Here is a 12,084-nt window from a genome sequence, read left to right on the forward strand (position 1 = left end):
CCGCGGCCCCCGCGCCCCGCCCCCGAGCCGCGCGCCGACCGCCCGGCGTCCTCTCGACTCCTCGGAGCCTGGGTCCGGAGAGGTTGAGCGACTGGCCCGAGGCTGCTCGGCGAAGACAGGGGGCCCGGGCTTGACTCCGCCTCGGGGCTAGAGAGGTCCGGGAGGGGAGACCTCACGCGGGGCTTGGAAGCCCGCGGAGGAAGCTGTCCTCCCTCCCTAGCCCTGTACAGACTCCAGGAAGGCTGCCCAGAACCCACAGACCCCAGACAGCTTCCACGGATACCACCTTCGCTTTTTCTAAGACGCGAGATTTTACAACAAAGACCTCAGGAGCGGCGTCTTTTGCTTGGAGAGGCCACCTGGCCCATCCCTCCTGGCTTAGCACGAGTCCTCCAGCCAGCAGAGCAGCTGTTACGCCTCTGGGCGCCCCTTGCACAGAATCACTGTCAGCTACGCGTGCCAGGCACTGTGACAGATGCTGGGAGACAGCCTTCCTGGGGCCCACAGTCTGCGGGGGAGACTGACACTGGAGTCAAAAATCTCACAAAACCCATCCACAAAAGAGTCATTACAAAGGAAAGGATCAGGGCATGGAACATCCAGAAGGGGAACCCAGGGCGCCAGGGTATCCTGAGCTGTTACCTTAATATGATGGCTGAGGGGACAAGGAAATATGACGGTCAAGAGAGGGGATGAGGAAACCTGTCTGGGCTGTGTAAAGGTCCTGGGGTATGCTACAGGAGCAGAAACAAGCCCAGGCTGTGAGAGCAGAAGGACTTGAGTCTTTCTCCTACAGGTCATACCTGCCGGCGGTTACAGCAGAAGAGGAGCACACATCTACCCAATTCCTTCAGGACATTCTGAGCTCATGAGGCCAGGGCCCCTGTCCAGCTCATCATTTAGCACCAGCTGAAGATATGTTTGGAGAACAGAAACAAAACAAGCAAGCTGACAAAGATCTTGCCTTTCAAAGGAAAGCCAAGTCTGTAGCAGACAATCTGAAGAAACACATTTTATTTAAGTCCACACAGTAAGGAAAGCTGAGCTGCCAAGGTATGTTGATTGGAAGAGAGAGAAAACTGTGGCATCTAATTACGACATTACAGAGTCTGCAAACACAGGCCCAAACCTTACCCTGTTTGTAACATGTGATCAGTAAATGCCATCTGAAGGAATGTTCTGGAGCTGGGGGATGACTGGTCCCTTCAGGATGCATGATATTCCCCTGACACCTTGTTCACACAGGTCACTCAGGTAAAACCCATTGTGCACGGGGGTGAGCCATGGCCCGCCTCTGGGCCAATCCCCAGGTCTCCTTGAAAGCACGTCTCCAGAACTATGCTCCTAGGCTCAGTGTCACTAAACCCCTCTCCTTGCCAGGGGAATGTGAGGCTGGGCCTCCCATTAGGGACCAGGAAGGGACAATGCCAGTAGGGTCTGGCCGTAAAAGAGTCCCAGCTCCCTGCTCACATTGAGCATAACCCCAGTGCAGGGTTTCCAGTGAAAAGAGCCCTCAAAGGGCAGTTTCTTTTTCTCCTTTGTAACAGGACAGCTCACTTGACTTTTGAGAAAGTGACTAGTTCTGGAGCCAAGATCCTGCCCCTGCCATAGGGCCTGAGCCTGAGGAGTCTGGCTTCTCTCTCTCTCCAAGCTCCTCCCTTCCTTCTGCTTGGCTGGGGCTGCCCTTGTCCTTCCAGGGGGCAGAAATCTGTCACTTTCAAGGCCGTGAACAGTTCCATCCCACTCCTAGATGGGGGAGAGGGCAGCCCCGACTCATGACCAGGCCTCTGCCTGAGCAAGAGAAGCCCTTCCAGATGGACTATTCTATAACCCGGTTTGGTAGATTTGCACTTGTCAAGTTTACTTACAAAGGGGGTCACCTGGGCTTGCCAGTCACTAGCAGGGCCGCAGCCTTAGACTAGAATTGTTCCCCGTTGTCCATGTGCCCGCTGAAGCCACACCTCTCTGTCAGGGCCCACATGGTTCCTCCTTTGGAGGGCTCTGCTGACCCCACTCCCGACAGGACTGGCCCAGTGAGGCAAAGTGGCCCCTGAGCACCACGGTCAGAGCCACGTGAAGGGAAATGCCAGTATCAGGTGGCCTCCCTAGGCAGCCACCAAGCTGTCCATGCTCTGCGGGAGAGTTAGACAGGGCCGTGGTCGCCCCTCTAAGCCTGTGGCTCCTGGCTGGCTCCTCCCTGTCAATGGCTAGAGGCCGTGAGCCTGGGCTGTCTTGGTGATTCTCGGGGGGAATGCGGGGAGGGCCAAGCCTGGGGCATCTCTTCTTAAGGAAAAATGGGAACCACAGCCCTGCGGCTTTGAGTGGAGACAACACATGAGAGTCTTCGTCCTTCACCTGATGGTCACGGATGTCCCTTCCTGCACACGATGTCCGCCTGCGTGTGGGCCCTGGTGGCACAACTCTTTGTTCCTCCTGCCCTTTCTGCACCTTCCTAACCCTCCAGTGCTCAGAACTCAGGCAAGACTTCTTCACCCTCAGATGCGCACGGGAAACAGGCTGCTCTGCCTGCCAGTCCGACGTGGCTCGGCCCTGGCTCCTGCCCACAGGCTCCGCAGCCTCTCTCCAAGCCCCTCCTTTGTCTGTCTCCGCTGTCGGGAGCTCTCCGGAGACACCCTGTCAGGACCCCAAGGCCTGGTCTCCTGGGAGAGGGCTGCACCTCTATCATGAACAAGCTCCCACCCGAGGAGTGAAGCGGAAACCCAGAAATGACCCATGTCCAAAGCCATCCAGTGTGTTATCCGAAGTCTGGAGCTGTGCCTGCCCCTCCTGGAATCTCGGCGGGCCCCCGGTTCTTTCAGAAGCCACTGGCAATCCCCAATTAGGGCTCGCCTCCTATAGCCGTGAAGTGATGGAAGACTGGTCTGAAGGGCGGGGTGACTGGATGGAGCTGGTGACCAGCAGGGTCAGGAAGGGGGGAGGGGCCGCTGGGGCCCAGGAAACAGCCAGGGGGAGGCGGTTCAGCCTCCTAGCCCAGGCCCTGCAGTTCAGCTTCAGACTTGGCGTGGCTGAGGGGCCTGAGAGTCCGGGGAGGCCCGCGGTCCTGCTCCTCATAGGCGGGGTTCAGGCGGCCCATGTCCAGGGGGCAGAAGAGGCTGCGCTCAGTGATGGCGTGGTTCTCCACCAGGGCCTCCAGGCTGGGGAACTCTGCTGGCAGGTGCTAGGGGAGGAAGGGGCTTCAGCTCCAAGCCCCTCCCCATGGCTCACATCCGGCCGGGCTGCAACCCTCCGCAGGACCCACCCACTTTAGAGAGCAGGAGACAGAGCCAAGAGATCCAGGCACCCACCCTTTCTTCTCTCTCTTCCCAGCCTGGTCAGGACTGAGATGTGCAGCTTGGAAGTAAGGGCGCACAAGGGAAAGGCCTTGCCACGCCCTCCCGCGCCCTGAAAACCTGGGGGCTGGACAAGACTCCAGACCAAGGGTAGAGGCTGTATGAGCTTAGGGAGGCCCCTGCCCTCTGAGTCAGTTTCCTTCTCTGCTAAGGCAGCCTAAGGTGTGGGAAAGCAAGGCTTATTTTTTTTTTTTTTTTTTTGAGTGGGGCCTCACTCTATCACTCAGACTGGAGTGAAGTGGCAGGATCAGGCTCACCACAGCTTTGACCTCCCGGGCTCAGGCGATCCTTTTGCTCCAGCCTCCAGAGTAGCTGGAACTACAGGTGCACGCCACGATGTCCGGCTAATTTTTGATTTTTTTTTTTTTGGTAGAGATAAGGTCTCCCTATGTTGCCCAGATTGGTCTCGAACTCCTGGGCTCAAGAGTCTCTCCCATCTTGGCCTCCCAAAGTGCTGGGATTAGAGACATGAATCACTGCGCGGCTGAAAGCAAAACTTTCAAAAGCCAGGACCCTTACAGAAATGTGAGGCACGACCCTGGCCCCAGACTCCATTAAAGGCACCCTCCAAAAGCCGCTTCGTGGGGGGGCACCTCTTTTGTCCTCCAACAGTCTGGATCAGGTCGGAGTTGTGGGCAGAGGCAGGGCCAAGTGGGTGGCGAGGCCAGCGGGGCCAATGAGAAAGGGGCAGAGAGGAGGCGGGATGGGATTGGATAGGGGGCGGAGCCAGAGAGAGCAAGGGGGACCAGGACAAGACAGGCCACGGCTAGAAAAGGGCGGGGCATTGAAGGACAGGGGGCGGGGCCCCTCAGACCGCCTCTCACCTCGATGCTGTAGCGGCCCAGGTGGTTTCGGAAGACCTGGTGGGGCACCACGCCGCATTGTGTGCGCACCGACAGGCGCCACTGGCCGCTGGCGCCCGGCTCAGGCCACAGCAGGAAGGCGCCGAGCACGTCTCTCCGCAGCAGGGCAAGGGCGCAGGGCCTGGGGTGCAAAGGGGAGGGGCTGAAGACGGGACTCCCAGCCTGGACCCGGCCTTGAGTTGCTCCCTGGGTGATGGACACAATACCCCCAACAGCATGGAGGGGGCCTGAGGATGAAATGCCCCTAAAGACACCGCGCCTGACCCAAGAAGCCGCTCAACAGAGGAAGCTCTGAAAAGTTTCCAAGCTTCCATGAGGTCCCGGGTTGTTGACAACTTCAAGACCCCATCAGGGGAAAGGGCTGAAGTGCCCACTCACGGGGAGCCTGAGCCAGGACAGGCCAGGGGCTGAGGGCTGCAGCAGAATCATCTCATCTGACCCAATCCACAGCCTTGCAGGGAAGCGCTTTTCATTATTCCCATTTTACACTTGGGAAAACTGAGGCCCAGGGCCATGACGTCACCGAGGTTGGGAGCACCCTGTCAGTGCCCAGGAGTGTGCGCCCAAGGGCCCTGAGGATGCACACACCTCATCTCTCTGCCCGCCCCGAGGGACGGGGCTTCAGGCCAGGCCAGGCCTCCTACCTGGAGATGCCAGCAAAGGCCCAGATGTTCTCTGTCAGGCTGCCTTCACTCTCCACCAGGCAAGAGGGACCACCAGGACCCCGGGGCCACGCCTCCCATGCGGCAGGAACTACGGAGACCAGCGGGGGTTAGAGGGAGAGCAGCCAAGCCCTCCCAGGCCCAGCCCGGGGCCCCATCGCCTTCATGTGTGGCCCCTCCCCAAGCCTCCCCGCTCTGCCCAACAGGCTCCCCCCGACCCCCAACAGACACAGCTCCACTCTCCAGTCCACACAGCAGCATGCGGTCACACGTGCTGGCCCTCGGGCACAGCCCAATGCACACTCAGTGCACGGGCACCTGCCGGGAGGTACAGCCACAGCCTTGCAGGAGCAAACACTGGCGCCCACACTTTTGGCCCGGCACAGGCGCACACGGGGCCTGCGAGCACCCACAACTCACAGGCCTCCCGAGCTGACAGCTGCAGCTGGCTCTCGTAGGTGCAGCCTCGGTAGGCCCCGGAGCGAATCACCTTGCTGCGAATGGCCTTCTTGCGCACCAGTGTGGGCGAGCAGTAGGGATTCCCCAGGCGGGTGTGGCGGGCGCGGCTTTCTGACTCGGACAGCTCCCTCTAGGGCACCAAGGGGTCCCGCAGACAGGCAGACTCAGGCCCAGCCATGTCGGGCTAGGCGAAGCCCCCCCCCGAGTGCCCCCCAACCTCTCACCCAGGTCCCTTGTCCACTGCCCACTCCCTGGCCACCTACCCCACTGCCCACTGGGCCCTCCGTGGGCAGCCGCCGGAAGGAGACCAGGGCATGGACGTTCTGTGAGAGCTGATCACGGCTGAAGGGCTCCCGCACCAGGCCAGGGGGCTCCCCAGGTCTGGACAGAGGCTTCAGGGGCACGTCCCCTGCAGGACCCGGGCAGGCCTCAGGCTGGGCCCTCTCCTCAGGGTGCTGCATGAGGTAAGCCAGCTGGAAGGAACGGCAGAGTAGCAGGTGCAGGATGTGGACCTGGGTGGAGGAAGGTGGCTCAGCTGGAGGAGGTCTCCAGGCATCGATCCACTCTCCATGGATGCCCACGGTCCCTTGGCTTCAGAAGCTCTTCCCCATTCTTCCTGGGAGAACTCCTACTTATCCCTCAAAACCTCACCCACCATGCAACCCTCTCTCCCAGCTTCCTTTACTTAACAAATCCTGTGCACCTACTTTATGCCAGGCATCATGCTTGGAACAGAGACTGTAGCCATGGACTACGTGCACTCCTACCTTGATGTTTGCTGCTCCCACCCAGTGTGCTGTCACGACCCTCTTAGAGGAGTGGCTAAGAGCCTGGGCTCTGGAGTCAGAACCTAGGTTCTCATCCCAGCTCTGTCGCCTAGGAGCTGCTGCATGATCTCATATGACCTCTCTGTGCTCCTTTGAGGAGTTAATGAAGTGGATCATTGAAAGCTCCCAGTGGAGACCCAGTATTGTCTGGGGCAGCACATTCTACCTGCCACCCAGACACAGCACGGCAGAACATGAGTTTCAGAAGATCAGGGACCATGTCTCAGCCACCTGTCACTCCCGTATCTGGCACAGGATGACATACAGGCTGTGTCCCTCCCCACAGCCATGCCAGCTTTGACCTCCTGATCTACCCACCACCCTCATCCCCACCTGATGCTCAGGCCCGGCATGGGAGCATTTCAAGGCCTAGACCAGGGCTCTGCTCTCAAAAAAATTCATGCCTGCAATTAGGTGCGGTTCATGTCACAGAACCCCAGGAAAAATTCATGCCTGCAATGGAGTGCGGTTCATGTCACAGAACCCCAGGAAGGGACAGTCCAGAGGGGTCAAGGTGAGGTTTGGACATGTGGGCTGAGACTTGCTGAGCCTTTAAAGACAAGTTGGAATCTGCCAGGTTGAGAAGAGGAGGGCATTTCAGACAGAGAGAATAGCACGAGCAGTGGCGTGACCCTCCAATCTCCTTTTTTTTTTTTTTTTTTTGAGATGGGGTCTTGTTCTGTTACCCCAGCTGAAGTGCAGTGGTGCAATTATAGCTCACTGCAGCCTCCAACTCCTGGGCTCACATAGTCCTCCTGCCTCAAACTCCTGAGCAGCTGGGACTACAGGTGCGTGCCACCATGCTTGGCTAACGTTTTACTTTTTGTAGAGATGGGATTCTCACTAGGTTGCCCAGGTTGGTCAAGCAATCCTCCCACCTCAGTCTCCCAAAGCGCTGGGATTACAGGTGTGAGCCACCAGTCTCTAAGAGCCTCCAATCTCTAAGTGCATGGGCCAGATTCCCACCCCCCAGGCCATGCTGAGGTCACTGACTTGCTTTGTGGTATTGGCAGAGGCCAGAGCCACAGAAGGTGCCAGTGCGACAATGGGGGGGGTGTGCCTGGAAGGGGCTCAGGCCACCAGGGCTCGGCCCTGAGGAGACTGTTGCAATGCCCAGCACAACCACTCCAGCTTCAGGGCGGGCCCCTGATACCTCTCCAGGCTGGCTGCCCACAAAGAGGTGGCAGAAGAGCTTGCTGGCTGGGCTCCGCGGGTTCCGGGCAATGAAGGCAAACTGGCAGTCAGTGGGGCACCAGGTGGAGTAGAGGACGCGACTCAGCGCATGGGCCATCAGCAGCACCTGGGGAGGCAGCAGAGGCCATCGGACCCACCACCTGCCTGCGGCAGCCAGCTCACACCTGCTTTCCGCCTGCCCGCTCCACTCAGGGCCACCCACTTTGGGGGCAGAGGAATCTTCCCTCCTCCTGGGCCCGCCCCATCCCCACCATGGCCCAGGGCGTGGGTCATCACCCCCACCTACTCTATGGCACTGAGGGGCAGGGCATGCACAGCCGGCTGGGGACACAGAACGGCAGTGCAGCAAGCGCAGGAGTTACACCTGGTCTCGGGAGGCAGGTGACCGGGATTCTAATCCTGGCTCTGCCACTTATTCTCTGTGTGACTTGGGTAGGTGCATGGCATCCCCAGAGCCCTGTAGTGATGTGTCAAGTGTGGGGAATGCCAGTATCTCTCTGCTAGGGCTGTCGGTGGGGGTCAGTGAGACCTGGTGCACATGGCCCACATGTAGCAGGGTCTTAGGTGGGAAATCCCCACAGCTGTGGGGTGCCCAGCATGGCACACAGTTCACATCCACCCACCATTGGCTCGCCCCAGGTGGGGGACGAAGGGGAGGAGGGTGGCCAAGCAGGGGCTTCAGCCTGAGTCTGATGCCTGCCAAGGCCGTGAGAGGCTGGTCACAACCCGCCAGCCAAGGCTGGGCTGAGCACCTGCAAGAGTCCCGCAGGACTGAACACTCTTGAAGCTCAGGCCAAGGGGAGGCCCCAGAGGAGGTCTAGGGGCTGGGGGTGAGGAGCTGCTGCTTGAGCTGGTCCTGGGAGAGAACGCCCAAAGGCCGAGAGCAGACAGGTATGCCAGAGAGACTCAAAGGAACATGGGGCTGCATTGAAGCCAGGACCAGGGGAAGGAGGGCATATCTGGAGGGAGACCCCTGGCCCTATTCCACCCTCATATGTGCCGGCCTGGGCTCCTACCTCACCCTCCCCGCTGTAGATCTTGAGACCCTGGAGGCTGAACTTTAGGATGACGGCCCGGCGTCGGGGACAGTCCTGGGTGGAAGAGAGTTGGGGGCAGGCATCACCTCCCAGGTCCTGCCCTGGCCTGCCCAGCCTAGCCCTGCCCACCAAGGGCTGGTCAGCCAATTCCACCACCCCTGCCAGGGACAAAGCCCAGGACCACGGACCCCAGGTGGTGGACGGCTCCTGGCAGAACACCTCAGCCAAGGCCCAGCACTGGCCACATTATGACCATTGGCCACATCACCTGTGACTTCTGGTTGTGGGCACAGGTTGCCACAGCTTGGGGAGGACCCTGGGTGTCAGGAAGAGGCTCTGGGAGCCTGGCTGTGCGATCTGGCTGGGCACCCCTCCCAGAGGGCTCGGTCCTGCCTGCCCTGGGCCTCACAGTCACAGCCATGCACCTCTACCCAGGAGGGCTCGATCTGGTCTTGGGGGTCACCCCAAGGCTGTGATCTCTGCCAGGGAAACACCCCCCCACCCCGCAGCCCACCCACCTTCAGTGCCCACAGCTGCTGCTGCACCAACCACACGCTCTCCTGTGTGTCCAGGTCATCCACGGGGAAGGAGCCCACGTACTGCTCGGGTGGAAAGGGAGGGAGCGAGGCAGAGGAGTCAGGCTCGTGGTTTCTGACTCCTGTCCTGCAAATCCCCCCCAAGCACATGGCCAAGCAGGCCATGGACAGTGACAGAGCATGACCCTCCAGAGGCCAGGCTCTGCTGCTTGCCAGGGGGTGGCCTCGGCCCAGCCTCTCCCGCCCTCTGCCGTGCCACTGCCTCTCCCCTGCACACATACGCACATACCCGGGCCCAGGCAGGGAGACCAGAAACAGGTCCTCGACTCCCAGCACCTGTCACTCACCTGGGCAAACTTGGTGATGCACCTGGGCCGGTAGGAGACCGGCCCGCAGTCAGAGGCCCTGCGGCCCCCAGGCCCTGCCTTCTGCATGGCACCCAGGGTGCAGTTTCCAGCTCCACGGGAGGGTGGGCTGCAAAGGCAAGAAGGGCTGCTGTCGAGGCATGCCAGCCACGGCACCCCCCTCCCACCCTCCCTGCTGCAGGCCACTGGGTGCATTTGTGCAGTCACTCCTTCATTCATTCGACAAACCGTTCCTGAGCGCCTGCTACGTGCCCAGCAATGCCCTGGACAATGGGAACACAGTCCCGGAGAAAATGCTGAGATCTCCGCCTTCCCTCATGAAGACAACATTCAACAAATAGCAAGACAGGGCATATGCTGAATGGGGATGGCGCGGCAAGAGGATATGGGGTGTCAGGTTGGGAGCTGACTGTCACCAGGAAGCCCTCACCAAGGAGGTGTGGTTTAGGTCCAGATCTGAAGTGTTGCTCTTCATTGCCGGGATTGCTTGCTCATTCATTCAGCAAACACTGGGGACCATGGCGCTCTGGGTTGGGGCCACAGAGCTGAATCTGACATGAGTCTTGCCCCCAGCAGTTGGAAGTCAGAGGACAAACTTGTAACTAGCTAGTACAAAGTGCCAGAGGGAAGGGAAGGCTGCCTGGAGGGTGCCACCAAGGAGCTGCGAGACCAGAGTCTGCAAAGGTACAGCGGAAGGTGGGCAGCTGCGCCCTTAGGTAGACCTCAGCAGAACAGCAGCAAGCTGGGTCCAGTCTCAGTTCAGCCTTAAATGCCAGACTAGGGAATTCAGGCTCTGCCCTGTGGGCAGTGGGGAGCCATAGCAAGTCCGAGAGTAGGAGCTCTGCAGTCTATGAGAGTAGCCACAGACTGGATGGCCAGAGCTGATGAGGCAGGGATCTGCTTCAGAGCCCCCTTCCCGGAGCCCCACCCTCTCGCAGAGCATGAAAATCAGATCTTCCACAGACAGTGCACTGGTGCTGAGCTGGGGCATGGAGAAGGGGGTCGGCTGTCCTGGGGGCTGAGGCCATTCCTGGGACCCTCCTAGTTCCGCTAGTGGAGGAGAGGCTTTCCTCCAGGGCAGGGAGAGCAGTTTATCCCATGAGAGCCTAGGACCGCAGCTGGTGCTCAGTAAATGTGGAGTGAAGGCATCAGTGGTCTGACAATTACAAGACAGAATGGCTGGATATCTCTGCTGGGGTCCCCAAGGACTCAGCTCCCTGAGTTTTTCCTGGGGTCGACTAGACACCCATCTCTGTCCCCAGCCTGACAGCCTCTCTCACTCACGAGCTGAGTCCAAAGCAAGCCTGTGAGACTTGGGGCAAGCTGCCTCCACTCTCTGGACCTCCGTTTCCTCATCTGCAAACCTGGGGTCCGGTGAGGCGTGATGAGGAGCGGGAGGGGCAGGCACCCACCAGCTTGGAGCCCACCTCACCAAATGCAGTCTCCCAGGAGAGGGGGACTTACACCTGCCGCCAGGAGGGAGCTTGGAAGGGCCACTTTCACTCCCCTCCCTGGCCCAGGCCACAGCCAGGAGCCCATCAGTCTTGGAGGGGAGACCTGTCTGGGGGCCAGGATCCCGCCAGAAGAGAGCAGGAATCAGACAGAGCCCTGGGCAGGAAGGGGTGTCCTGGGTGCACTCCAGCTGGAGGAGGATATGGCGCTTTGAAATGAATGCTGCTGGTGCCAGAGCCCAGGGACAACCCCTGCCGTTGCCTGCCTGTGACCACAGGCTCGGGCCAGGGTGGAAGGCCGGTGGAGAGCCACTTTTAGGGAGATGCTGGCAAGGGCTGAGCTGGAAAATACAGACCGTACGCCCGTCCCCTTGGAGCTGTCCTCCCTCCTGACTATCCTCTCCTACTCTGCTGGGCTGGCACACTCTCCGCGTTCTGATCCTGCTTATTCTTCCCATCATGTCCTTTACCTGTTGTGCCTTCCATGTTTAAGTAAAGCAAAGTTGTGTGTGCAGGCAGCATGAAAGCCACATGTCGCCAGAGAAGCCACCCTTCAACTTCATAATTGCCTTGTGGCTGGCATCGCAGGTGGTGGGGAGGGAGGAGGCGAAGGCCACGGGAGGGAAGGACCAGGACAGAAGAGCAGCGGGATAGGAGGGATAGCACGGAGGTGGGAGCAGAGGAAGTGAGAGGAAACAGGAAGCACGGGATGAAGGAGAGCTGGGAGGAGGGAGGGGAGGGGAGGGAGCACTTCCTGCCCTGCCGTGTGGACCCAGCCCCGCAGGCACCAGACTTGAGACAGAAGGGCCACACAGGCCACTGCACTCACATGCCCAGAGGCATCTGGGTCTGGGGCTGCAGCTGCCGCCTCCTTCAGCCCTAGAACTGAAGCTTTCTGTGTCCCCATCCTGGTGGTGGGGGTGAGGTCAGCCACAGGCCCACAAGGGCCCCGACCCCACCCGCCCACCTCTGTCCCCCATTCCCAGCCTCCTTGGAAACTGGAAGCATCTCCCTTCCTCCTCTCCCTCCCGAGCACAGTACGGTTCATCCCAGGCCCGGAGTTAGAGGGATGCTCCCAGGGGACCAGAGAGAGCACCAGGCGCAACCTAACCCTGCAAACAGACCCGCGTATTCACCCCAGGCACAAACACCCACATCTGTTTTTCTGAGCTTTTACACCGGATCCTGGCTGGGCCAGCACCTGCCCAGGGGGACACATTTGGGGCGAGGCTGGGGCTCTCCTCAGGTTTTCCAGGTGGAGACGGGGGACCGGCTGGGTTGACCCCGCGGCGCTGGGCCATAGCTGAGTTGTGTCATAGGGCCCTGGGCTCAGCACAGGG

General features: G+C 60.0%; 1 protein-coding gene across 1 annotated transcript; it reads right to left on the reverse strand.

Annotated features, from left to right (window-relative positions):
- Positions 1-2,887: 2,887 nt before the first annotated feature.
- Positions 2,888-9,396, reverse strand: SH2D5 (SH2 domain containing 5). The gene is made up of 9 exons (XM_008052785.2): positions 9,276-9,396; positions 8,911-8,991; positions 8,372-8,446; positions 7,315-7,461; positions 5,598-5,846; positions 5,296-5,464; positions 4,858-4,966; positions 4,175-4,334; positions 2,888-3,178 (listed from the first exon to the last, which is right to left on the reverse strand). The coding sequence occupies exons 1-9, from the start codon at positions 9,360-9,362 to the stop codon at positions 2,987-2,989; spliced, it is 1,269 nt and encodes a 422-aa protein (XP_008050976.1). The 5' UTR covers positions 9,363-9,396; the 3' UTR covers positions 2,888-2,986.
- Between the last annotated feature and the right edge of the window lie 2,688 nt (positions 9,397-12,084).

This window comes from Carlito syrichta, unplaced genomic scaffold, assembly GCF_000164805.1.
Source record: "Carlito syrichta isolate Samal-C Ts95f unplaced genomic scaffold, Tarsius_syrichta-2.0.1 Scaffold287509, whole genome shotgun sequence".
NCBI lineage: Eukaryota > Metazoa > Chordata > Mammalia > Primates > Tarsiidae > Carlito > Carlito syrichta.

Excerpts from the sequence above, each read along its gene's own strand:
- SH2D5 (XM_008052785.2), bottom strand. The coding sequence starts at position 9,362 with ATGCAGAAGGCAGGGCCTGGGGGCCGCAGGGCCTCTGACTGCGGGCCG. Across the intron at positions 7,462-8,371 it reads TCTACAGCGGGGAGGGTGAG|GTGCTGCTGATGGCCCATGC; the intron begins GTAGGAGCCCAG and ends CTGCCTCCCCAG. Across the intron at positions 3,179-4,174 it reads TGGGCCGCTACAGCATCGAG|CACCTGCCAGCAGAGTTCCC; the intron begins GTGAGAGGCGGT and ends TTCCTCCCCTAG.